The 25,473-nt window shown below is 39.7% G+C and overlaps 1 protein-coding gene across 10 annotated transcripts in view; it reads left to right on the top strand.

The window, feature by feature from the left end:
• Positions 1-23,820, top strand: part of PJA2 (praja ring finger ubiquitin ligase 2) — an 82,985-nt gene extending 59,165 nt beyond the window's left edge. For 9 of the 10 annotated variants that reach the window (XM_053292920.1, XM_053292919.1, XM_053292912.1 and 6 more), the window contains 4 exons: positions 6,994-7,035; positions 16,266-16,380; positions 16,621-16,742; positions 23,167-23,820. In XM_053292920.1, coding sequence (XP_053148895.1) covers positions 6,994-7,035; positions 16,266-16,380; positions 16,621-16,742; positions 23,167-23,295 — 408 coding nt within the window. In that variant the 3' untranslated portion in view covers positions 23,296-23,820. The remainder of the gene's footprint in view (positions 1-6,993; positions 7,036-16,265; positions 16,381-16,620; positions 16,743-23,166) is intronic. The other variant, XM_053292913.1, reaches the window with a different exon arrangement.
• The last annotated feature ends 1,653 nt before the right edge of the window (positions 23,821-25,473 follow it).

Below are 25,473 nucleotides of genomic sequence, written 5' to 3'. Positions count from 1 at the left end.
CTCTGAACCTGGGTGGTGGAAACCCCCCACTGACCATCTCTTGCCCAGAGGGTCATTATTGTGAAAGTATCTGAGGTGAAATTAGGAGGGGAGGAGGTTCTCACCACTCTAAGAACTGTGGTAAGTCTCAAAGAAGTGCTCTAGCTGTTCTAAGAAAAAATAGCAGCTTTTATTGAACAATATCAGTAGTGGTACGAGTTCTGACAGTACAACAGAGGAATGAAATTGTCATCCTTTTTGATCTTATGGGGCTCATGTGTCTGAGAGCTCCATTCCCTACTCTTTTGGTGGTAGTTCCCCTCACATCAAAATTTAGAGATTCACCTGTTGGGAAACCATGTAGAGCCCCTGGTGGTGCAGTGGTAAAACTGCCGCCCTGTAACCAGAAGGTTACAAGTTCGATCCTGACCAGGGGCTCAAGGTTGACTCAGCCTTCCATCCTTCCGAGGTCAGTAAAATGAGTACCCAGAATGTTGGGGGCAATATGCTAAATCATTGTAAACCGCTTAGAGAGCTCCGGCTATAGAGCGGTATATAAATGTAAGTGCTATTGCTATTGCTACTCACCCTTTCACTGGAATGCTGTCTGTAAGCAATGGCTTATATCTTGACTACAGCAGTAGCAGCATACTGTGAAGGTGTTTTCACTGCGGAGAGCTTTCTTAGATGCACAGCATGGAGCACGCAGGTGAGGAGGCAATTTTTGCTGATCTCTGTTTTCCCTTGGAAATGCTCTGTGTCATCCAAAAATATATCCCTGCTGGTCTCATGCCATTACTTACAGACAGCATTCCAGGGTGTATGGCACCTCCAGGGGAAGCAGAAATTGGTGAAAATCTCTCCCCAGTCTATGTGCTCTGTGCTGTGGAACTCTGGAGGCCTTCCACAGTGTGGACATGTCTTCTTAGCACACTGCTGCTGCCTTAGGATGTCTGCCACTGTTTGTGCTGCTGTATTTGTCCTGCCCTTGATCCTGTAAGGAATAGTGTGGGGTGAGTGTTCAGCAAGTAGTGGCAGTAGCTGGAATTGAGTGTTTGGTGTGTGTCAATAAAGGAGGCTTGCCTGCATTTGGACTTATGGCTGGTGGCAGCCCTCTTCATTACAGTGCATGCTTTAGCCTGTGTCCTCAGGGTGATGGGGGTGCATAGTTCTGACTTGTTGAGTAAGGGAGAATTGTTTAGCTGGTTCAGTTTCTACATATTGCGGGAAGAGTGCTCTTGACCACCTTGGGGTGCTTAAGGTGACGAATGAAGAATATTCGGTGTCCTACTTTGAGACATGGTCTTCCTTTTCCTGATGACCTTTCTCCTTTTCTTTTTTGTGGGGGTCACTTTGACCTAGCAGCAGCAGCTGAGATATTTGGTGGGTATCTAATGTTCTAAGACAAATATTATTCATATAATCTTAGTGATTTTGTTTTTGGCTCTTTTTGTTCTCCCTGGCTGGTGGGATGGGCATGTGCATGTGCGCAAGATGACTGGATGACTTCAATCCAGCCCACCCAGTTTTCCATTTTATACTGGTATTCACTCTTCTCAAACTCAAATCTGTGTCTATGCAGGCATATTTTTCCCTACTGGATGTGTACCTCCAGCTTGCACTATAAACTATGTTGCCCTCCTAACAACTTTTGTGATAAGGTGTGCTACATACTGAAATATGTATAATAGTGTATATTAAAATAGGAAAGAGTGTACACTATCAGCTGTGTCCTCTGCATTCATTGTTTTGGCATGTCTGTTTTGCTTAGTTAATGCCATGTTGAAAAATCAGGACAAAAAATTAAGCTTTGTGAGTCTTGTTAGCACATCATCCATAAGCTGAACATTAATTGTAGAATCCCTGTTGTTCAAAATGCATGAATCAGAATAAACTGTTTTTCTAGTCATCTCCCGTATGAGTTTTCAGGTCTGCTAATTGAGGTAAAATGCCTTTTTCTGTAGAGAAACTAAATAGCTCAACTGATGCTTTGTACCAGACTGACAGTGGATAATAGTGTAAGAATTTTTGGCTCCTCTTAAGAAATGAGCAGGAGAAGTAAATATCTCTGTGCGAATGCTAGAGCTATTACTATTCTTCGTCTTTCTGAAACACACATTGTTTTCATTTCTAGTCTAGATCCAAAGAACAGTGACTTGAAGAAAAAAACTTAATGCCATTCTGTAAATTCTTGCAAAAGCACTAGTGAAAGATTACTTATGGTGCAGAGCCACCGTATATTAGGGTTGCACTACCGTTGCACTACTACTTGCTTGGCTTGTTATCATACAAATCATGTTGTATGATAACAAGCCAACCAAAAAGCAAGGAGATCACAAGCCAATTGGCAGTCAGTGCCAAAACCAGTCCACAAGGGGAAAATAGCCCGCCAAAATGGCGCTCAGAACACTCAAAATCGTTCCGAGTCAAAACTGGCCCTTCCCATTCCAACTCAGAATGGGGCCTTCATTTGAAGGGTGTTCTGTTTGAAGTTTGAAACACTCGAAATGGTCTGTTTTGGGTCAGAATGTGTCAAGCTCAAAATGTTCTGCTCATTCCTAGTGCAAATGGTCGCCCCTTCCTTTATTGTTTTGTTATATCTGGTAGGTTCTTTAGCTTTTTATAATTTTCAGTTTTAATTTGAACCTAATAACAATTGTGGTTTTTAATCTGACAACTTTTTTTGTTTAATTTAGTTAACTTTATTACTTTTATTGTATCTTGTGTCTGTCTTATTGTTGTGAGCCTCCCTGAGCAGTAATGCACTGGAGTGGAGGGGTATAAATATTTTAAATAAATAAATGGAGGAGGATTTGAGATCACACTTGACACACAACACAGGCTTTCCAGTAGCAGAAGGGTCTCTTTGGATCAAAGCCCTAGAGTCTATTAACATAGCAGTAACCTTCCAAATCACTTTGTAAGTAAACTTGTAAGTCTGAGAGGGTGTTTTTTTTTTTAAAAGCTTAGTTACCCTAAACTAGTTCTCTGTGTCTGAGTAGTTTTAAAATGAGCTATTCGGTCTGGTCTGCTTTTTATGAAGGAAATGGCTGTCCTACTGAATTGGGGAGATGGCAGCCATTTCACTGGTGGTATGCAAATGCACAAGATGGAACCTGCCTTTGCGACCTGGTCTCCTGGGGAGCAGGAGGTCAGCGGGGTTGGCCTTTGCCAATTGTGGGAAGCTGCTATGGATTAGGAATTTAGATCTGAGAAGAGAAATTATTTCCTGTGTTGCCAGGGAAGGTTGGAAAGAGGAGAATGAAATGGTTTGAAGTTGCAGGAATCCTACAAAGGAAAAGGGAGTATTTGAGTACTCCCCCATAAGGACTACCATAAGGGCAAAGAGTATTTGAGCAGGCCCCCATAAGGGCTACCTCCTAAACTTGCCTGTCAGTAACACAAGCATTCTCAACATACACTCCAGAAAGAGGGAATCCAGGAGAGAAGGGAGTGATCCCAGGGACGGAGGAAGTGGGGAAGCCCCCTATACTTCTTGTCTCAATGTGAAGGAAGCAGGGAGCCCAGATCCTCAGTGACATGGGTGGAGAGAGATGGTGGGAAGCAGAAGATCACAGCCTTAGAGATGGATCTCAGAGGCAGTGCAAGTTGGAGGGAGTTTTGCCAGCTATTTTATAGGGTGGAAGATGGTTTGTGTAGTGAGGGCTACATGCTGAAAGGGAGCTTCTCTGGGTTAATGGTTAATTGGGGTAGTGTCTGGCAGAAAACAATGGGTATTGGGGTAGTTAGCCATTACCTGAGGATCTGGGCTTCCTGAGAAGGATGTAGGATTTTGACTCTGGAGATTTAGGATTATCTGAAAGACATACTGAATTGTGTGGAGATCAGGAGTGCAGTGATGAGAAAATGGAGGGGGAACCATGACTGCCTTGTCCTAGGTCTCAGGAGCACTAGAGTCTCCTTAGTGGGGAGCTTTTGGGGGGATGTTAGAGTGTTTGTTTCAGGCTCTTATAAGGCATGGAGCTTCTGTCAAGTCCCTCCTTTGCTGGTCTCCCTATGAGGCTCCTAACTGCAGTGATAAAACAGTCTTATTCCTCGACCCTCTTATGGGCAGGCAGGTCCAGGTTTCATGCTCCCTTAGGGGCGTGGGCTGTGTTCAGAGGTCCATTACTGCACTCCTGACAGAGTTATTTGAAAATATTGTGTATGCTTCAATTATGCAGCTAGCTTGTTCTCACGGGGGGGGGGGGGAATACTAGTCAGTAGTCCAGTGCCTCAGCTGAATGTCTTCTCCTTTGTCAACATATTGATTGCAGTCCCCTGAACAGAAGTTGTTTCTCAAGTTATACACATACTCTTAGTATTCTCTTTCAAAATGAGAGGGGGTCATGCTAATGTAGTTTAAAAAAAAAAAAAAAACCAAGTCAGAAACAACTCATATACAACAGAAAAATTATGATAATTGCACCTTGTAATGACCAGCCTCCCCTCCCTCTAAAGAGTTAGCCGGAAGTGAACCCTGATTGACTGACAGGCTGGTGAACTCCAGGGCTCAGCCAATCAGCATACCAAGTAGATGGGACTTAGAGAGCTCTTGCCAGGAATAAGGGAGTTATTTGTTAGAAGAAACAAGGAGGACATGTGGACATTGTTAGAAGCACAGGAGGACATGTGGCCATGGAGGTTGGCTGAAGGAGAATAACTCTGCAGATTCTTGAAAGACAGGAGGGCAGGAAGCTTGAATTCTCATCAGGAGTTTGGTGAGTTCAAGGAAAAGGGAAATTTAGTCTAGGGAAAAGTTTGTTTAGTCAGATTTTGCATTAGGGATGTTATATTTCTATGGGGTATATGCTTTTGCATATTCCTGATACTGTTCTATTATTGTTTACATGTAACGTAATTAAAATAAGAAACACTAGCCTATGCTCACCGTACCTAGAATGTTGCAAACGACTCTATAAACATTGAAGCGTGAATTAAAACAACCTATTTTTGTAATCCTACCAAGTATTCTTAACTGTATTTAAAGCTGAGGAAGCCTCAGACGGAAGCAGTCTGTAGTAATTGAATAAAATGGTTTTTTGTTGTTTTAAATGCTTTTTGCAAGGGTTTTAGGACAAGTGGGGACATGTGGGGAGGGGGCAAAGGGGGATTTCTCTGGTGCAAACGCATCCTCAAATGGTCAGATGCTATCAGTTTTCTCACCACATATAGTCCTTGCACATTGAAGGTTTTGTACTTGTCCAAGAGCAAAATTAAGAGTTTTCTCTGGCATTATCACACCCTAAGCCCAGAGTGTTTCTGTAGACTAAAGTGGTGGTGGTGCAGCATTTTGAACCTACCAATAATACAGAATAGTTTTAAGAGAAGCCTAGCCAAGCAGCTCAGCAGGGATGATTCATCATGTGAGCTTGCTCTGAGAAAAAGCCTATAATCTGCTACACACCTATACAATTATTAATGGATAATGCAAGCTAATCTAAAGTTAACTTTTTAAAAAGAAAGAAACCTATTGGTCCAGAGTATAGCAAAATATCAAACAGACTCTTATTGAGATGTCATATAGGCAGTGTACCTTGGGGGGGGGGGATCTGGAGATGCTTGAATATCAGTTTTGAAAAGAAAAAATCTGATATGCTCAGTTCAGAAACAAAGCTATGGTTTGGTGGAAGGGACTGCTACCACAGGCCTATGTTTTTCATTAACTAAAGTTTGCCATGATACCTGAATTATCTGTTAAAGCTTATGCCATGCTTCTAATTGATGGTTTGCAAAGTGATGTTAAAACCATGTTTTCAGATTGTTACATGGAGACAGGTTGGTATCCATATACCACTTTGGACATCACAGCAAGTAGGGATGTGTAGAACAGTTTGCGGTTGGAATGTTCCAGCTGTGCCATTTTGGACTCCCAAATGGTGCTCTACTGGCCTCTGTGCACACAGCAGCCATTTGTATAGTCAGCACCACCGTGCAAATGGCTGCTGCTCAGAACGTTTCAAGTTGGAATGGGGTCATTCTTTCGGAACAACTGGCTTGACCCATTGTTCTGACAGAATGATCCAGGGCATTTGGGCTCTGTTCTGAGCTCAGAACAGAATACAAAAGTCATCCCATGCACATTCCTAACAGCAAGCTATGATTAGCAAAAGCCAGGAAACGCACCACCGTGCAAATGGCTGCTGCTCAGAACGTTTCAAGTTGGAATGGGGTCATTCTTTCGGAACAACTGGCTTGACCCATTGTTCTGACGGAATGATCCAGGGCATTTGGGCTCTGTTCTGAGCTCAGAACAGAATACAAAAGTCATCCCATGCACATTCCTAACAGCAAGCTATGATTAGCAAAAGCCAGGAAACGCAAGAAGGTATTACATGCAAGAGAGAGAGAGGAAGAAGGGTGTATATAAGCCTGCAGGATGTTTGTAGTTGCCAACCATAGCATTGTATTATGTCAGAATGGAGCCTCCTTGAAGATGCCTAATGGACTATGCTGATCAGAATGCAATTAAGAAAACCCCTACACAGTCTGTGTCTATCTGTCTCGTAACATTAAATCTCCTTCCTAGTGAAAGATAAAATTGTGTTAGTTTAGGTGTCTGAACTTTTGACACAGACCATTAAACAAACAAACTTTCGGTCTGACCTCTTGCTTTTAAACCAAACATTTCTAGATACAAGCATTTTAGTATACTATTAAGCCAAATAAGTGAAGCTTACAAAATAGTATATTAGTAAACATGTCTAATGTTTTAACTTGATCTTGTTGTGAGCCGCCCAGCAATGGAAGTTTGGAGTGGTATAAAATTTGATTGATAAATAAATACAGCTTATATAAGCAAACAGAACATATCTTTTCATCTAACTGAAATTTTTGGTTTAATTGTAAGAATTAAACATGAAACCATTGCCTCAAACTTGTTCAGTCACAGTAATTCTAAAACTGTATTACATTTTCACATATTAGAATCTTTAGCTACATTAGTATGGGGTACAGTTTTTAAAAGAGAGCTGTACTCCTCCTCTTCACTAACCTGAATCTTTTCAAATTCAGGTAACAAGCATGTTCATGGAAATGACTTATCAGCGTCTACAGGTACCTGCAATTTCTGATTGCCTACATTCCCTTTACATAGATAATGTGCTAAATATGGGAGGGTGCCAGTATGTATTTATGGGTGGTTGAGTGAGTCATGACCTTCATTAAAGAGTTGGTGACCCTTCAAAGAACAGTGTAGGAAAGCTTTATGCATGAGATTGAGTCTCAGGTGTTAAAATACTTTCTAAAAATAGCAGAGTGTTGATGCCTTAACATAATTGATAATCGTCACTGGTGTGATTAATTCTTGCAGTGCATGCAAGTTATTCAAGCTCTCCATCTTAGTCCTTTTAAACACTTTGTTAATTAACATAAGAACATATAATTAGATATGTTCATCCTTGGCAACATAATTTTTCTCCAAATCAGGTGTAGCTCTGAATGTTATTCAGGAGTGGTTTTCAGATGTAACCGCTACATATTAAAAAGAATGTGTAGTAACAGCGCTGCTACTGAAAATGGCAGCTACATGTTGAATCGGCCCCACTCCATACCTAGTTCATCCCACCCTTTTTTGCCCCCACAGTGCCAACTCATCTGGCAAGGTCTGGGGTGGAAAATGCCTCATAATGTGTCGGGATACAGGATAAACTGAACAAGATTTTGCAGAGAGAGAGTGGGAAGCTCAACATAGGGCTGTTCCCTAATTATTCCCATCCTTTTTGTGGCAAAATGGAGATTAGTAAGGTAAACCAAAGATAAACTGTGTGTATTGGGATCTCTATATCAGATAAACATAAACCAAACAGACCCCCACTATATTATACAAAGGTCATTTAATAAATAATATATGTTACTTATTACACTAATAATGTGAGAATACACTAATAATGTGAAAAAATAATAACAAATATCCCTTGAATGAATTTGCAAAATTGAACAGAACTAGAAACACATTCAACCTAAGATGGTACAAAGTGTCAATTCACTTTTTGGAAATCACACTTAAATGTATTTTGATGAAAGATTAGTTCAATCCATTATGTAGAAATCCCTCTGATCTGTTTCATACAAATCCACTACAGTGACATGGTGACCTGCATTTTGATCAAATGGAAAACTATCTCAGAAAGTCCCATATGCGTAACAGCACTAGTAGTATTGGTCCAAATGCTTAGCAGCTTACTGTAACAATCTAGTAAGGTAGAGAGCTACCTGTTACAGTAAACTGGTAAGCATTTGGACTGATACTACTAGTTCTGTTAAGCATATGGGACTTTCTAAGCTAGTTTTCCAGTTGATAGAGATCAAGATCAAAATGGAAGTCACCATAATGGACTTGTATGAAGTTGACTTGTATCAGAATGCATTTAGTTCTATAAATGTGATTTCCAACAAATGAATTGACACTTTGTACCATCTTAAGTTGAACGTGATTCTAGTTTTGTACAATTTTGCATGTTCATACAAAGGGTATTTCTTACTATTTTCTCATATTATTAGTGTGTCCTATATTCTTTATTAAATGGCCTTTGTATAATATAGTGGGAATCTGTTTGGTTTATGTTTGACTAGTAAGGTAAGCTATGACACTCCCCTTTTCTTTTCCTTAGTAATAGCCATCTGCTTATCACTGTCTCTTAGGGAAGGTTCTGTTAGTTTGCCAAGCACTCCTAATAACTGTCACCCACAATTATTTTTCACACTATCTTTTAAACTTCAGTTTCAGATAAAAATGTACATATTCGTGAAATGTTGAAGTCATAGAAAGAGGGTGTGGTCCAGATTTTTTAAAGCAAAAATTTATGAGGCAAGTGAAATGTATTCAATAGCTTTCCAAATGTAACCCTACTTTATTATTTTGGGGTGTTACTTAACATACAATTGTGCTGTTTGGTATGTTTGAGATACTTAACTATAAATTATTCTGTTTTACTCAAACTATAATTAGAAATAAACCAAGTCTTACACCAAATCTTTTTCCAGAAACACTGTCTCACTGTGACGCATTCAATTGAGTTATTTGCAAATACAATATCTTGCATTCAGGCTGACCTGGACTCCAGTATTTTTGCAGGACCAGTTAGGAAGGTGTCTGGTAATACCTCTTGCAAGATTAGATTGGATCAGTATTCAGTTTGTGATTCCTCAGGATGTGGACAAGCTGCTTAGAGTAGTATGGCCTACCACCTGTTCTTGGGATCTTTGCCCAACATGGCTGAGCTTCATCTGGCAGGGAGGTTGTTGGAGCTAGCCTAGTTGATATTATTAATACTTCTCTGAGAAAGGGCAGGATGCCACCTTGTTTGAAGAAGGCAATGCATAGACCTCTTCTTAAGAAGCCCACTCTGGATCCCCTGTTGATAAATATATTCCTTTAAACTGCTGGGTGTTATCAATATGCTAATGACACCCAAATCTATTTCTCCTTGTCATCAAATGGCATTAGCCCCTTAAATGCCTGCCTACAGGCAGTAATGGGCTGGATAAGGGATAATAAACTGAAGCTGAATCCAAGCAAGATGGAGGTGCTCATTGTTGGGGGTCATAATTTGCAAAATGGGATAGAACTTCCTGTTCTGGATGACATTACATTCCCCCAGAAAGAACAGGTTCATAGTTTGGGTGTGCTCTTGGACCTGGGTCTCACTCTGGTGTCTCAGTTTGAGGCTGTGGCCAGGAGCGCTTTTTACCAGCTGAGATTGATTTGACAAGCCCATTGGTCCCTTGAGGAGAATGGCCTGAAAACCATGGTACACCAGCTGGTAACCTCCAGGTTAGACTACTGCAATATCCTGTATGTTGGGCTGCCTTTGTGCATAGCTTGAAAACTTCAGTTAGTCCAAAATGCGACAGCAAGATGGGTCTCTGGGGTAATCTGGAGAGACCACATTATGCCTGTTCTTAAACAGTTACGCTGGCTGCCGATACGTTTGTGGGCAAAGTAGAAAGTGCTGATTATTACTTTAAAGTCTTGAATGGCTAAGGTACAGGTTACCTGAGAAGAGTGCCTTTCTCTACACGATCCCCATCGCTCATTAAGATCATCAAGAGGGGTCCTCTTTGGGTGCCACCAGTTCATCTGTTCGCAACTTGGGATCGGGCCTTCTCAGCTGTCACCCCTAGATTGTGGAACATGCTACTCATGGGGTATAAGAGGATTATCTTCCTTGGTCTTCAGAATAGCCTTAAAGACACATTCTTAGCTGACTTTTAATGTTATCTTGTCTTGTTTTAATTTTAATAAGTTTTAATTTGATTTAATAGGGTTTTTAAAATTGTTTTATTGTATGTGTTTGCTTTTAATGTAAACTGTACTGAGCCACCTTAAGAAGGGCGGTATATAAAAAAATAAATTAGGGAGGGTTGGGAGCTACAAGCTGCTGTACCCTATAAAGCTCCTGAACCCTTGGAAATAGAAACCACCAATGTTGTACTAAACAAAAAGGTTTTATTTTCAGCGCATAAAAGCAGAACAAATACCTCATCATTTTCTTACAAAAGTAGAAGGAATTCTTATTCTTAAAGAACTCAGAAGAGCATCCTTATAATATAGTCCTATAAAACATCCTTATGTGATTGAGTAAAAAATAAATTTGGATATTCTGTTAAACTTTAAAATAATGAACTTTTCAGTAGCATGAACCTTTGCATCAGTGGGCAAAATGTAGGACCCTATATTTGAATAAGTAGTTAGATTATCATTTTGGAAGAAAGTGGGGCCAGGTAGTCACCAATAATAGATTTCAGATATATTTTATATTAAACATTCTTTTTAGAATCATCAGAAAGAACGCTAATGGGGTCTCAGCTGTCAATGACTGATCAGGAGAGGAATCTTGGGGTCATGGTGGACAGTTTGTTGAAAGTGTCAACTCAATGTGCGGCAGCTGTGGGGAAATGGCCGGTTCTATACTTGGAATCATTAGGAAGGGGATTGAAAATAAAACTAATATTATAATGCCCCTGTACAAAATTATAGTGCAGCCACATTTGGAGTACTGCATGTAGTTCTGGTCATCATATCTGAAAAAGGACATCGTATAACTGGAAAAGGTGCAGAAGAGGGCAACCAAAATGATCAGGGCTCTAGAGCACCTTCCTTATGAAGCAAGGCTACAACACCTGGGGCTTTTTAGTTTAGAAAAAAGACAACTGCGGGGAGACAAGATAGAGGTCTATAAAATCATGTAGGGTGTGGAGAAAGTTGATAGAGGGAAAATTTTCTCCCTCTTGCATAACACTAGAACCAGGGGTCATCCTGGTTGATTGCCAACTGATTGCCAAGACGTTTAGGGCCGACAAAAGGAAATACTTTTTCACACAACGTATAATCAGTGTATGGAGTTCTCTGCCACGAGATGTAGTGACAGCCAACAGCCTGGATGGCTTTAAGAGGGGTTTAGATAAATTCATGGAGGACAGGTCTATTAGTGGCTACTAGTCTGAGGTCTATAGGCCACCTCCAGCCTCAGAGGCAAGATGCCTCTAAATACCAGTTGCAGGGGAGTAGCAGTAGGAGAGAGGACATGCCCTCATTTCTTGCCTGTTCACTTCCCAGAGGCATCTGGTGTGCCGCTGTGTGAAACAGGATGCTGGACTAGATGGGCCTTGGGCCTGATCCAGCAGGCCTTTTCTTACGTTGCTATGTTCTTATGTCAATTAGTGTTATACTAAGTAACAATAAGCAGTACTAGCTGTGGTAAGCCCATATTTGATTTATATCCGAGTAAATAATGACTTGGATATAGGACATGCAGCCATGACCCATTCCTTTTAAGGACTAATTTGACTGCTAAAATCAGCTGAAACTGTTGTGGGTTATGAGTGCCACCTGTGCCTAACTTGGTTAGTACAAAGAAACACAGCGGCCAACATCATGAACACCACTGGTGCTTCTACGGCAAACAAACAGCACTCCTGATTGTGTTGGGAGAGCTATTTTTACTCATCTCCCCACCTCTGGAAGCACTCCCAGTGACACAGAAGTGAGCCCCTGAGAGCTGCATGACCATCAGGGATACCTTTCAGGTTCCAGGGTGTGCTTCCAAAGGCAGGAGGGAATGACGTAAATCACCCTGTGTGAATGTACCTTAGTCTGGAATGTGCAAAGTGCCAGTACTTCATTAGTCAGATGTCGGCCAATATTCTATTTTTAAAAGCAACAAAGTGTTCTCCTAATTGAGAAATAAAGATGCAATCCAGAGATGTGTGGGAGAGAATATATTTATGTACTGTGTGTGTACACACAGTATGCCCTCCACCAGATGCTGAAAGGACTTCACAGTGCAACTGTGAGCGGGGGGAAGATGATGAATTTTGTAGTATAGAGTGAAGTAAGTTTTTGGTCTGGCTTTTAGCATTCCTGCTTTCAGTCCAAGGTGGAAATAATGCATCTTTGAAGTTTATATATCTTTTTTTCTCAGAAGATTAATCTAAGCCATTTTATAAGTTACTTTCTCACCATGCTGAAATTGTCAAGTGTACTCTGTTCAGTTTGTTTGTTTGTGTTTTATGTTTCCGATGAGTCTAGGTTTGTTAAAAGTGTGGCTGCATGTCTCTGCTTGCAATTTATTTTCATTGCAAGCAGCTAGATGTGTGTAGTCTTTGTTGACTTGCTGGTGGAAAAACTGGGGGAAATATATCCTGAAATTCAGAGTAGAAGGTTGTGTGGTTGTATCAAATTGTCTCACTATATTTCATGAGCCTCCATTCTTATTAGTGGAAGTGATCAACCAGGAATTTCTGTGCTAAACATGGGGTTGAAAAAAATAGTTCTTTTACCCTGCTCTTCTCTGAAGGGTAGCCTAGCATATTGAGCAATGTTCTCATTGTCTTGGTAATCATCTGAACTTTCAAAATTTGGAACTTTGAAAGGATTGCTAGAATATTTCTTGGAGTCATTCTTATACAGGTGGCCCTTGTTATTCATGGGGGTTCCATTCTCACCTATAGTCACAAATACGGAAAACGCGAATAACGAAACCTTACCCCAATGGGAATCCAGGTGTTAGGTTCCTACACACACTCAAAATAGCTAAAAAGGTGGGGAGGAGGCAGAAATGAGATATAAAGTACTGTACCTTGTTCTCCATCTCTCCAGGAATTCCGCCCTCCCTTCACAAAAAATCATGGATTTTTGTGTGAAAAGAGCCACAAAATGGCTCTGCACTGTAAAATGGCAGCTAGAGATGACATTGGAGTTCATTTCCAGCCACTCAGAACTATGAATAGGCTAATTTTAGCCTGTTTTTATACTGCAGATAAAGAAACTAGGTCTCTAAGACCCATCTTTGGATCTGTGAAACCGCAGTTGTTGAAACAGCAGGGAACAAGGCCTCCCTGCACTCCCTGTTGCTAGGCAGAAAATACTGTCCATAATGGATAGTTTGGAAGGCGTATAAATAAAATGATTTAGGGAATCATGTTATGGATAAACATGTTATTGCTTGGTGGTTCAAAGTGTTTGATCTGTTTTGTGATTGGAATATACATTTCTAACAACATTTTACAATGTCCAGTGAGTTTTTGGTGTAGCAATAAAATGTATTTATCTTTATTTCACTACTTTGCTACCTCTAGGCCACAAGGATATTTATTTACTTACTTATTTATACATTTATATCTCGCTCTTCCTCCAAGGAGCCCAGATATAAAAGAAGTTGTCCTGATTCAACGTACGTGTGTACTAAATTATCTTCTTAAACCGTTATCACCCCCCAGGCTTCAAAAGCAGATGCTTTTGGGTAGTAATTTCATTATTTAAGTCACCAAGAGAGAACCTAATTTAAATCATTGATTTAAATCAAGTTTCCCATTTGATGATACTTCACATATTTATTAAACTGTGGTGCAAATCTGATCACTAAAACATACTAATTTCAGGCTAATAGAGCATCTGCAACATCTAGGAGGGTATATTTTACATAACTTGTAGATAATTTGATTTTTACTATTTTAAGAAATAGTGCAGAATACCTGGGCTTTTATGTAATAGATATTTTTACTCATTACCTGTATCAAGCTGCAGATGTGATGATAATATGTTAGGAATGGTAAGATGTAAATGACACAAAGTAGCACTTTGCTACTTTAGTTGTAATAAACTAAATAATCTTAAATGTTACATGAATGTTTCACATTTGTGGTTGCAGCAGTCTAAGTTGCTAAGGCTGTCCATAAAACACTTAATTTGTTCTGTTTCTTTCTCCTCTGCCTCCTTTCCTGTATTGTCTCTGTCTTAACTAAATCCTCTGTCTTGGTCCAGCCCATGACAAAAGACAGTCCTACTATCCAGCCTGTCTTGGCACATGTGACTTAAGTTTGCTTAGGAATACTTGAAGGCCCAGAAATTTCGAGAAACAAGAACTGGTAGTTACTGGGCAAGTGTTGGGAGATTAGAGCTATTTTCATGAGATGAAACTAAAATGAATTGCCATCTCTGATAGGTAACTCAATTTATGTGAGAGACATAAAAATTAGTTTTTAAGACTGTAAGTGTAGGTGTGGCATGTTTGTAATAAGATTGAATTTTAACCATGATTTTTTAAATCAGAAATATTTACTTTATTTACATTTTTAAAATAGAAAAAAGGTTTTATTTTCTTATTTATTCATCCATCCATCCTGATAGTTCACTAGTTACCCAGCTTTGGGTTTGAGGAAGCACAAAAGTAGCTATGTTGTCAGAGTTGATTTTAATTCTCATAGGAATAGATAATATGAACTCTGCTTTACACAGATCTTAATATTTTATTTCTATGAATATAATATTATTGATTATATTTGGATATTTGTTTTTTATGAATATAATCTTACACTATTGGGCTCTCAAAAGGCTTGTTTAGCTCAGATGTAGTTAGTGGCTAAGAGTGTGAGCTGGGAAATTTACTGATAGTCTCACCTTGGCCCACAACTCAATAGGGGGCCTTAGGTAACTAACATGCTGTTCTTTCAGATGCAGCCTCCCATCTGCATTTGGAGTTACTGGTTCATTTTGCATCATTCTTTCAAAGATCACAGAGAGTACATGTGAAGTATTTTGAACACTTCAAATGTGCTTTATGAATGCTAAGTGGTATTATCTCACTGTATATTTCCCCCCTACTTGGATGTAGACATTTTGTATCTGACCTTTTAAACATTTTTCTTTTTACTGAGATAGAAAGTAAAATAAACTAGTTGAACTGCTATTAGACAGTCCTATCGTGTATTATTTGGAGAACTGCAAAGTAATCTGTTACTGATGGATGGTGTATAAATATCATCCCACGTCTTCCAACCGAAGCAAAGTAAATGTATGGTTTACTTCTGCTTCTGTGGGAAGCAAGAATCATCAAGCCCTTTAATTCACTATTGAAGGTGAAATAAGGCACCTGTTCACTAGTACACACGCTGTACAAAGTTAGATCCGATAAAGAAAATGTCAACTAGAAATATACATCTGCAATTGCCTAAGCATTTGAAATTAGGGCACAGTTTACTGTCTTCATATGCTTATGGAAAGGGATTTGGTTGCATTGGCTACATGTTAGTGTAGCACTTTTTTGATCCACTAAAATCATGGTAGCCACAGATGAATCCACCATTAGAACTGCTGGTTCTCACAAATGGTACCCCCATATTAGTTTGTTCTGGCCATCAGCTCTATGTACTCCAGGCTTTTTACATGTGGATTGGCAACAAGTGAGGACTGGCCTACTGAACCCATCGTCCAGTTTACATTTTCCTAGGATTCTCTACATAGCCATCCATGCTGGACTCTATTTTCTTCCTGGGCAGCAAGGATGGTTGCACATCAGATAGGCGGAGTAAAGTTGAAACAAAGAAGGGGTTAGCTATGGGATAAAATGGGGAGGAGTAATGAGAGGGTGTGTGTATAAAAAGACATTTAAAAGTGTGACACGCTTTATGGACTGGCCCATAAAGCGTAAAGAACCATTATCCTTCTTGATCACTTTTCAGTTACAACTATGTGTAGCTGGAAAAACTATAACACATTACAATACCATAATGTCACTAGAGCAACCTATCTTGGACTATTGTCTTTGTAGAAAACGTAGCAGGATGGTTCAGAACTTTAGTAACTGAGTAAGCTTTATATTAATTTCAGAACCTAATTAATAGTTACCATAAAGTCTCCATAAATGTCATCTTTTGTTTCTGCAAAAACTTAGAAGGAATCAATTTGTAGCCATCTCTTTCTACAGTTGGACTTCATTCACACATTTTATATGAGCTTTTTAAAAAATCATGAATAAATAAATAGACTCTATACGTCTTTTTAGACTGCTCTGGCCCATCTGGAGTCTCTTGCAATTGATGTTGAGCAGGCTCATCCGCCAGCTAGTAAAGAGAGCATAGACTGTCTGCCACAAATCATCATAACAGAAGATCACAATGGTAAGGATGAGTAACTTACTGTTCTGAACAAATGTATTAAAATAATGTGATGGTATGATTATGTCCTTTGCTTTGCAACCTTTAATGTGAACCTAATCTGAAATGAAATTAGAACTAGACACCCATTTCAACAGCTATATTTTTGGATGGCTTATATTACTAATTGCAACACTGTAATTATTACGATCTCCCGAGTTTAAAAATTGAATGGTGATACACTATATACTTTGTTTTCCTAAGCTGTAGGTCAGGAGCAGTGTTGTGCAATCTGCTGCAGTGAGTACATCAAAGAAGAAATTGTAATGGAGCTTCCATGTCACCACTTCTTTCATAAGCCTTGCATAACACTTTGGCTACAAAAGGTATATAATTTGATTTTTATTTGATTTATTTGGTTTATATCTGCCCCTCCAAAAATGGCTCAGGGCGGCCATTATAATTTAATGAGTTGCTTGAAAACTCAAGATTTCTATAACACATTGATGATACAGCGAGATATCTTGCCACTTACTTTCAGTTGTTTGTGAAGATGACAAACCTACATTATTTTAATGAAGAGCTTTCCTTTCCTTTCCTTTTCATTTGGCCTCTATTTAGACCAATGTACATGTTCACCCACAATGCTTGGTCTTCTCAATTCTGTGTTTACCTAAATATGTTTGGTGCCAATGGCTTTACTTATACTTGAAAAAGAATTATGTACTTCATCGGCTAGAGGTATAATTGCTCCCATGTTTATAATTACCTCCAACAGAGCTTTGTTGTTAAACTTTTTAACTTGAATTGCATTATAGTGTGGCTCATTTCAGATAGCTGGTAGTGTTATCTGAATTATCACATTATTGGTTTGGAGAATCATGAACGAGATTACATATTCACAGGATTACATTGACAAACTATGGTTAGCATTTGTGTTTCAAGGAGGAGAACTGGTCTTGTGGTAGCAAGCATGAATTGTTCCCTTCGGTAAGCAGGGTCTGCCTCAGTTTGGATGGAAGACAGGCAAACACTGCAAGATACTCCCCTTAGGGGATGGGGCTGCTCTGGGAAGAGCACATGCATGTTTGCATGTTGAAGGTTCCAAGTTCCCTCCCTCGCATCTCCAATATAGGGATGAGGGAGACTCCTGCCTGTAACCTTAGAGAAGCTGCTGCCAGTCTGTGTAGACAGTACTGAACTACACACGTGGACAAATTTGTTGGTACCCTTACAGCTCATTGAAAAAGCATTTTATTCCTCCTGAAAAGCGATTAAATGAAAAGCAATTGTCCCATGTATACCTGCATGCCTTTGATATGTCATCGAGTAAAGCAAAGCAAGTGTGAAAAGAGAAAGTATTGCTTATTCTACAAAGATATTCTAAAATGGCCTGGACACATTTGTTGGTACCCCTATAAAAGATCATAAATAATTGGATTAGAGTGATTTTTCAAATTAGCTGTTTTCTTTAATTAGTATCACACATGTCTCCAATCATGCAATCACATTTACCCTATTTACATAAATGTAGAAAAGTAGTCACTCTGCTGTTTGATATCATCGTGTATTCCACAATGAACATGGACCAGAGAAAGCAAAGGAGAGAGTTGTCTGAGGAGATCAGAAAGAAAATGATAGACAAGCATGTTAAAGGCAAAGGCTATAAGACCATCTCCAAACAATTTGATGTTCCTGTGACAACAGTTGGAAATATTATTAAGAAATTCAAGGTCCATGGGACTGTAGCCAGCCTCCCTGGATGCGGCTGCAAGAGGAAAATTGACCCCAGAATGGGCAGAAGGATAGTGGGAATGGTAGACAAAAAGCCAAGGACAACGTCTCTAGAGATACAAGCTGAACTCCAAAGTCAAGGTCCATCAGTGTCTGATCACACCATCTGTCGCTTTTTGAGTGACAGTGGGGTCAATGGAAGAAGACCCAGGAGGATGCCACTGTTGAAAGAAAAACATAAAAAAGCCAGACTGGAATTTGCTCAAATACATATTGATAAGCCACAATGCTTCTGGGAGAATGTCCTTTGGACAGATGAGACAAAACTGGAACTTTTGGGCAAGTCACATCAGCTCTATGTCCACAGACGAAAAAATGAAACTTTCAAAGAAAAGAACACCATACCTACTGTGAAAGATGGAGGAGGCTTGGTTATGTTTTGGGTCTGCTTTGCTACGTCTGGCATGGGGTGCCTTGAGTCTGTGCAGGGAATAATGAAATTTCAAAACTATTAAGACATTCTGGAGCGAAACGTACTGCCCAGTGTCAGAAAGTTCGGCCTCAGTCACAGGTCATGGATCCTCCAACAGGATGACCCAAAACAGACAGCTAAAAGCACCCAAGAATGGCTAAGAACAAAACATTTGACTATTCTGAAGTGGCCGTCTATGAGCCCTGATTTGAATCCTATCAAACATCTATGGAAAGAACTGAAACATGCAGTCTGGAGCAGGCCCCCTTCAAACCTGACACAGCTGAAGCAGTTTGCTTAGGAAGAATGGGCCAAACTACTTGTTGACAGGTGCAGAAGTCTCATTGAGAGCTACAGGAATCACTTGTTTGCAGTGATTGCCTCTAAAGGTTGTGCAAAACACAATATTAGGTTAAGGGTCCCATCATTTTTGTCCATGCCATTTTCATTTGTGTTATTATTTGAAATATTCTGTTGTATCAAAACTCTAAAGCAAAGTCTGATTTTTGTTAAATGTGAAATAAACAATGATGGGTGCCAATTACTTTTGTCAGTTTCAATTGTGGGTTCTTCTGTTCATGGAGGGGTACCAACACATTTGTCCACATGTGTATATGGACCAGTGGTCTGACTCGGTAAATGGCAGCTTCCTGTGTTCCTAAACTGGAATAAGAAACAATGTTTTGAATAACAAGAGTTAACTATAGTTTGTCATTTCAGACATCACCACAAAATGATGTCTGAATTGTAAAGTAAGTAAAGTGTGCCATTGTAGCGGAAATACTACACTCTAGGTTCTTTCTAGGTAGAGGCCAACACCCTTTCCATCAGATTCAAAGCACTTTATTACTTAATGAGAATCACGACCGGGTGTTCACCTAACACATGCAGGTGATGGGTGAAGCACCCCACAAAATGGTGGTGATATACTATATATTCATTCTTATCTTTCTGTTAATATCTAGTTATACATAGGCTCTTGTAAACTGAACATCCTCCTCCCAAAAGGACCAATCATGGTTCTTCTAGACAAGATACATTATGGTCCCAACTATGTATGTAGGCTCTTCAGAGTACAGTAATCCCATTATTTCTCCCCCCAAAAGCCCCACCTTATCACACATTCCAAAAATCATCAGTTCAACCTAAACAGTAACTTTGGTTCACTTTTTCATCAGGGATTTGAGGCTTAGTTGCCCAAATTTCTGCTGCACTATCAAGTCAATTTCGACTCCTGGTGCCCTGAGGTTTTCTTTGGTACAATACAGGAGGGGTTTACCATTGCTTCCTCCTGCGCCTTATGATGGTGTCTTTCAGCATCTTCCTATGTCGCTGCTGCCCAATATAGTACCAGCGGGGATTCAAACCAGCAGCCTTCTGCTTGTCAGTCAAGCATTTCCCAACTGCGCCACTTAAGGTGACACGTCTGAATTGTGCTTAGCACTAAACAGGAAACAGAAGCTACACTCAGTCAGGGAGGAGGAGTGATGTCCAGGCCTTTGGCTTGTTTCTGATTATCCACATCACAAGAGGACTGCCTGATTTGAGCCATCCTTTCTGTGAACACCTGAAAATTTACCATATCCATATATTAAAAACTAAATTTATTTCAAAACTGATATAAAGTGACATGCTTTTCTAGTTACAAATAAGTGTGTGTCTGCATTACATTAAAAAACAGTTTAGTATTAGGTCCCAATGAAGGGACTCTCAGGATTACATGTAGGACAAAAAGTCCCATGTAACAAATTCCTAGCATTTTCACAAAATACAGTTACTTGAGGTAAGCTATGACATTTGATTGCCTTTTAGTTTTGCATCTTCTTCTGTAATCAAACACATATCACATCTTTATTTAGCGAATATTGGCATCCTTTACAGATACTTCATCCCTCATGAATTCAAATACATTTGAATTTGATATCCTACTTCTGCATATGACTCTCAGTAGTCTCTTATCCAAATTTCTAATCAGAACCACACTGGCTTGAGAAGAGTGACAATATCTGGTGATTCCACATCATTTATTTGGCCCCACATTTGAACTTAACTTCGTAGTATCTTATCAAATGATTCTTATAATTGTGCACTATATCCTGCAAGAGATCTAGCAAATCTTTAGGGAATAAGGTCAGAGATGTGTATTACACATTTCTGTGTGATACTTTGGAGTCTATGATGCTAGCTCAAAATCTGCAATCTGTATGGCCATATTTTATCAAGCTAATAGAGGATAGCTATAAAGATCAAAGGTTCAAACTATCATACTTCGGGCACATTATGCGAAGACCCAACTCCCTTGTGAAGTCTATAATGCTGGGGAAAGTTGAAGGAAAGAGAAGAAGACAACCAGCAGCAAGGTGGATGGACTCAAGACAGCAATGAATGCACCACTGAGAGACTTTAAAGGCCAAGTTAAAGACAGATCATCCTGGAGAGAATCTATCTATGTGGTTGCTAGGAGTCGACACTGACCTGACAGCACTTAATCAATCAATAAAGATCTGAACCAATGACTCCAGCAATGACAAAGATACTTTCACATAGCAACAGAGTAACACAAGTCATGCTGACCAGAGCAGCAATCTATTGCACTGGTCACTTTGAGGACATTTAGTCAGGACTTCCACACTACATTGGTATGCTGTTTAAGATCAGTTGCTTAACTGGGTTGGCAAATGGCCAACGAGCAATTAGTGTGACCTGAGCATCTGCATCTGAGTTGCTGTGGTGTCACAGCTATGGCAGAATATTACAAAATAAACTTGGAGAGATCCTGGCAGCAATGAAACCATGCTATGAAGAAGGCAGTCTGTTTAAAACTTCTTTTAAACCATCAAAACCGGTTAAATCTCAGTAAATATCCATTCTACCATGTTTTGATTTCACAGGACACTTAGTCCATACTTAGTTTTAATATAAAACCATAGAGGCTAAGAAGTACCACTTTTACAAAGATAAATGATGTGTTACAGGCCTTTAATATATTAACCATTACTTGTCCATTAATGCTGGTCAAATTTATATTGGGAATAAACATTATACCTTTGGTAAAGTTTAAAACAAATACTTGAAAAGTCATAATAGAACTGGGAGATAATATCAAAGTCATGAAATACAATATCTTAATCACAGTTCACTAGTAATTCAGGGGCATAACTATAATAGAGCAAGGGGAGACATGACTGACTCCCCCAGCCGTGCACCCACCCGGGCTTCCTTCAGTTGTATTCATCCTCCGAAATTGATGTGAATGTTAAGACCTGGAGCTACCAGACAGCATGTCTTACTCTAGTACCATTAAATGACTTGCATCGTCCACAATTTACAAAACCTTTTAAAAAATAATTTAGGATGATGTTCTATTGTAGCACAGAGAGAGAGAGAGAATAAAATTTTACTATGCTTTTTGTTACCACTATTCAGCCTCATTTAAGATTTCTTTACTTCATGAGCAGAGCATCAGTGGAGTGGGGGGGCATTTTAAAATCTTGTCTCTGGGCCCACTCCAACCTTGCTACGCCCCTGTAGTAATTGCATGCCAAATGCTGCTTCTGCTAGTATTATTATTATTATTGCTGCTGCTGCTCTGCTATTATTATTAACAACAACAACCTGATTAGGGTGCCATAAGCAAAGAACAGAAGGAAGCAAGGTTCCCTGTGCCTCTAACTCAGTTTAAGAAATAAGCTCTGGTCCAGCACATCATGTGTTCTCCAATGCATGTATAGAGCTCTTACCTGAAGGAGCTTCCCTTGGGGATTAAGTATAGGCTTGTGTGTAAACAAGGCACTACAGAAGGACTACTTGAGCTTAGCTTTCCAAAATGTGGGCTGCTGCGCATGGAAGAATATGTTTGTAGTTCACTAAAAGATATGATTGGACGTGACATGGATCTTAAGAACCTTCTTTATAAAATCTGTTTATACCACAGTTCTATATACGGTTAATTTTTAATAAAGCTGTTCATTTTTAATCACATTTTTTGCCATTATACATGATTAATAGGAATAGAAATGTTTTGGCACCTCATTAGAGAGGCACTGAAACTATTCAGGTTGCCGCAGCCTAAATGTTTCAGTGGGGGTGAGTGGTAGCTGCCCACTGCCATTCTGGTTGCAGCGCTGTGCTGCTCAAGAGACCGTGTGCGGCCGCTTCCCCATTCCCAGCAGCCTGTGTGCAGTGTTGTCACTCACATGGTGTCCACACATGCACAGGCACCATGAGTGTGCTGACAGCATTCGCAGGCTGCTGGAAACAGGGCAAAAGCCATATGCTGCCTTTTGAGCAGCACAGCACCACAACTCAAATAGCGATGGGGCAGCAGAGGAGCAAGTAAGGACCTGCGTACCTGCTCCTTAAAGCTACTGCTGTCTGCCTCCACCCCATGTGCCCAGAACGCTTCATGCACATCCTTAATGATTAAAGTTAATGTTGGCAAGCAGTATGAGGATGGTAGTCTCTGTTAATGTGGTTGGTTGGTTCATTCATTATTATCCTTGCAAATGGTTCTCCTATGAAAATTTGTGGGAAGCTTTTACGTTTTCTCATCCTACAATTAAGCACCTGCATTGTAATTAACCAATGATATCTTCTCTTGTCAGTCTGGAACGTGTCCCGTATGCCGTCATGTGCTTGCACCTGTTCTTCCAGAAGCAGCCACTCCCACAGTCACCTTCCTGCCTGATCATGACTCTGCTCCTTCGGTCCACAGCCCTTCAGAAACACAATAAAAATGAACACCTGAAAAGAGAGTTTGACCCATCAGACTTTACTGTAAATTTATCCTGTTTAATTACAATGTGAAATTGCTTTGTATGTAAGTATATAATAATAAACACACTTCAAAATATTAGTTTAGAAAGAGGATGTATGAGCTTTCTACATGGTTTAGGTTTACAGTGAAGAGTAGTTCTTCTAACAGACTGAAAGGTGGGAAAGATTGCACTAGTTTTCTGCAGTAAAACATGTTGCTGTTAACTATAATGCTTGTATTAAATTTGTCTGATGAAATTATTAACGTGGCACTCTTGTTCAAGTTAATGCAACTGCAGTGCAGTTGGAGCTGACAAAAGTTATGCATATAGCCTGTTTTACATTATATAATTGGGGCTTGGGTTGTTTCTTTGTTTAAAAATAGTGCCACTTAATTACTTTGTACATAGCTCTTTCATATTTGCATCAAATGTGAAGACGTTCTGTGATCCACAGCAGTAATATATACTTTGGTTTCACTGGAAATAAACAGCATAATCAAACTCCCTGTGATATAATCTGTGTGCACAAATATATTTGTAACCAAGAATATATCACTTGGTATAACATTCACACTGATGTATTGCTGACACTGCTTTCTGTAGCTCACAAACCTGTACAGTCTGACTTGGCCTATTGTAAGAACTAAGATATCAGAAGCCTAACTGTGGAAAGCCTAAAGGAGCTGATTAGTACTCATGTCTTACAGGTGAGGAATACTGAGGCTAAGAAATAGCAATTAGCACAAGACCAACCAAGGCAGAGCATTTTTAAATCTCCTTTACTTTCTGCTTATTAAACTATTGGGAGTCTGATATCATTGCCCTTCTACTGCAAATCAGTCAGATCTACCAGTATAGATTCTTCCCCCCACCCCTGCATTATTTCTTATGTCCTGATGAAAAAAATAAACATTTTTGAAGTCCTAACCAGCTCTCATTCAGTTTACAATGTAAGATGGACTGAGCCATACAGAAGAATCTATTAATGAATTCTTTGTTTTAAAAATGTTTTTCAGTGCTCCTGAGCTCAACAAATTTTGCAGCAAGGCTAAAGCAAAACTGTATAGTAACAGTAGTGTGGGCGAGAGAAACTAATTCAGTGCTTTACCCACAAGGCCATCAACTCATAATTTCCAGAACAGAAGGAAAAGAACAGCTGGAGTCTGTATGAAAGTGGCATAGGACTAATAATTAAACTCCTATAGTATTCTTGCACTACTACCCTTTCCCTCCTACTCTACATTCTCTACACTCCTGAAGCCACAGCCTAAAGAAAAATGTGGATTGTGTCCCCTAGTTGCCTAGCAACCAAAAGGGGGCTTTCATTCCTCTCTATAAGAAAAGGCAGAACATCTGGGTTGAAACTTTGGCAGGGGAGATAAAAATCCTTTATAATCTGGCAACTGAGATAAATGTCCCATTTTGTTATGGTGGATTTATTTAAATTGAGACTTGAATCATACCCCCTCCCCCCAAAAGACCAGTTAATTCATGGAATTTAAGTAAAGTGTTTTTCTTCAAATTCATGGCATTCCTGAACAAGCATGTGAACTAATTCAGTTACTGTAACAAAATACTGATATGCAGTAAAATAGAGCCCTTGTACTACCTGAGAGCTTAATTTAAAAATTTATTTGTTTGTATACTGCCCTTCATCCTGGTACTCTAGGGTGATGAACAGCAAATCAATAAAACTAATTAAAAAAAACTCTGCCTAAATATCAAAAAACACAGCTACAAACTAAAAGGAAGTCAGAGGACAACCACTCACTGGCCAAATGCCTGTCTGTGAAAAGGGCCGTTTTGAATCAACTCTGGAAGACTGGGATTGAGGGAACCATGTGAATCTCGCCTGAGATTGAGTTCCACAGTCTGGGGAATAACTGAGAACCTGTCCCATGTGCTCAAAAAGCGAGCTTTAGCACTTGGAGTAGAGCCCTCCTGGCCAATCTCATCAGTAGGTAGATTCAACTGGGAGCAAGAACCTGGAGCCTAAGTCATTTAGGACTTTAAAGTTAACTAGCTTAGCACACACAGAGCATCTACACACTAGTATTGATTACTCCCCTCACCCCCTGCCACAGTGCCTATCACCTGAGCCGCACTGCAGCTCCTCCTCCATCCCATTGATTCAATCCCCTCACCCCTCTTGGT

This window comes from Hemicordylus capensis, chromosome 2, assembly GCF_027244095.1.
Source record: "Hemicordylus capensis ecotype Gifberg chromosome 2, rHemCap1.1.pri, whole genome shotgun sequence".
Lineage (NCBI taxonomy): Eukaryota > Metazoa > Chordata > Lepidosauria > Squamata > Cordylidae > Hemicordylus > Hemicordylus capensis.
The sequence above is the reverse complement of the archived record's forward strand: the minus strand, read 5'-3'. Positions and strand labels throughout refer to the sequence as shown.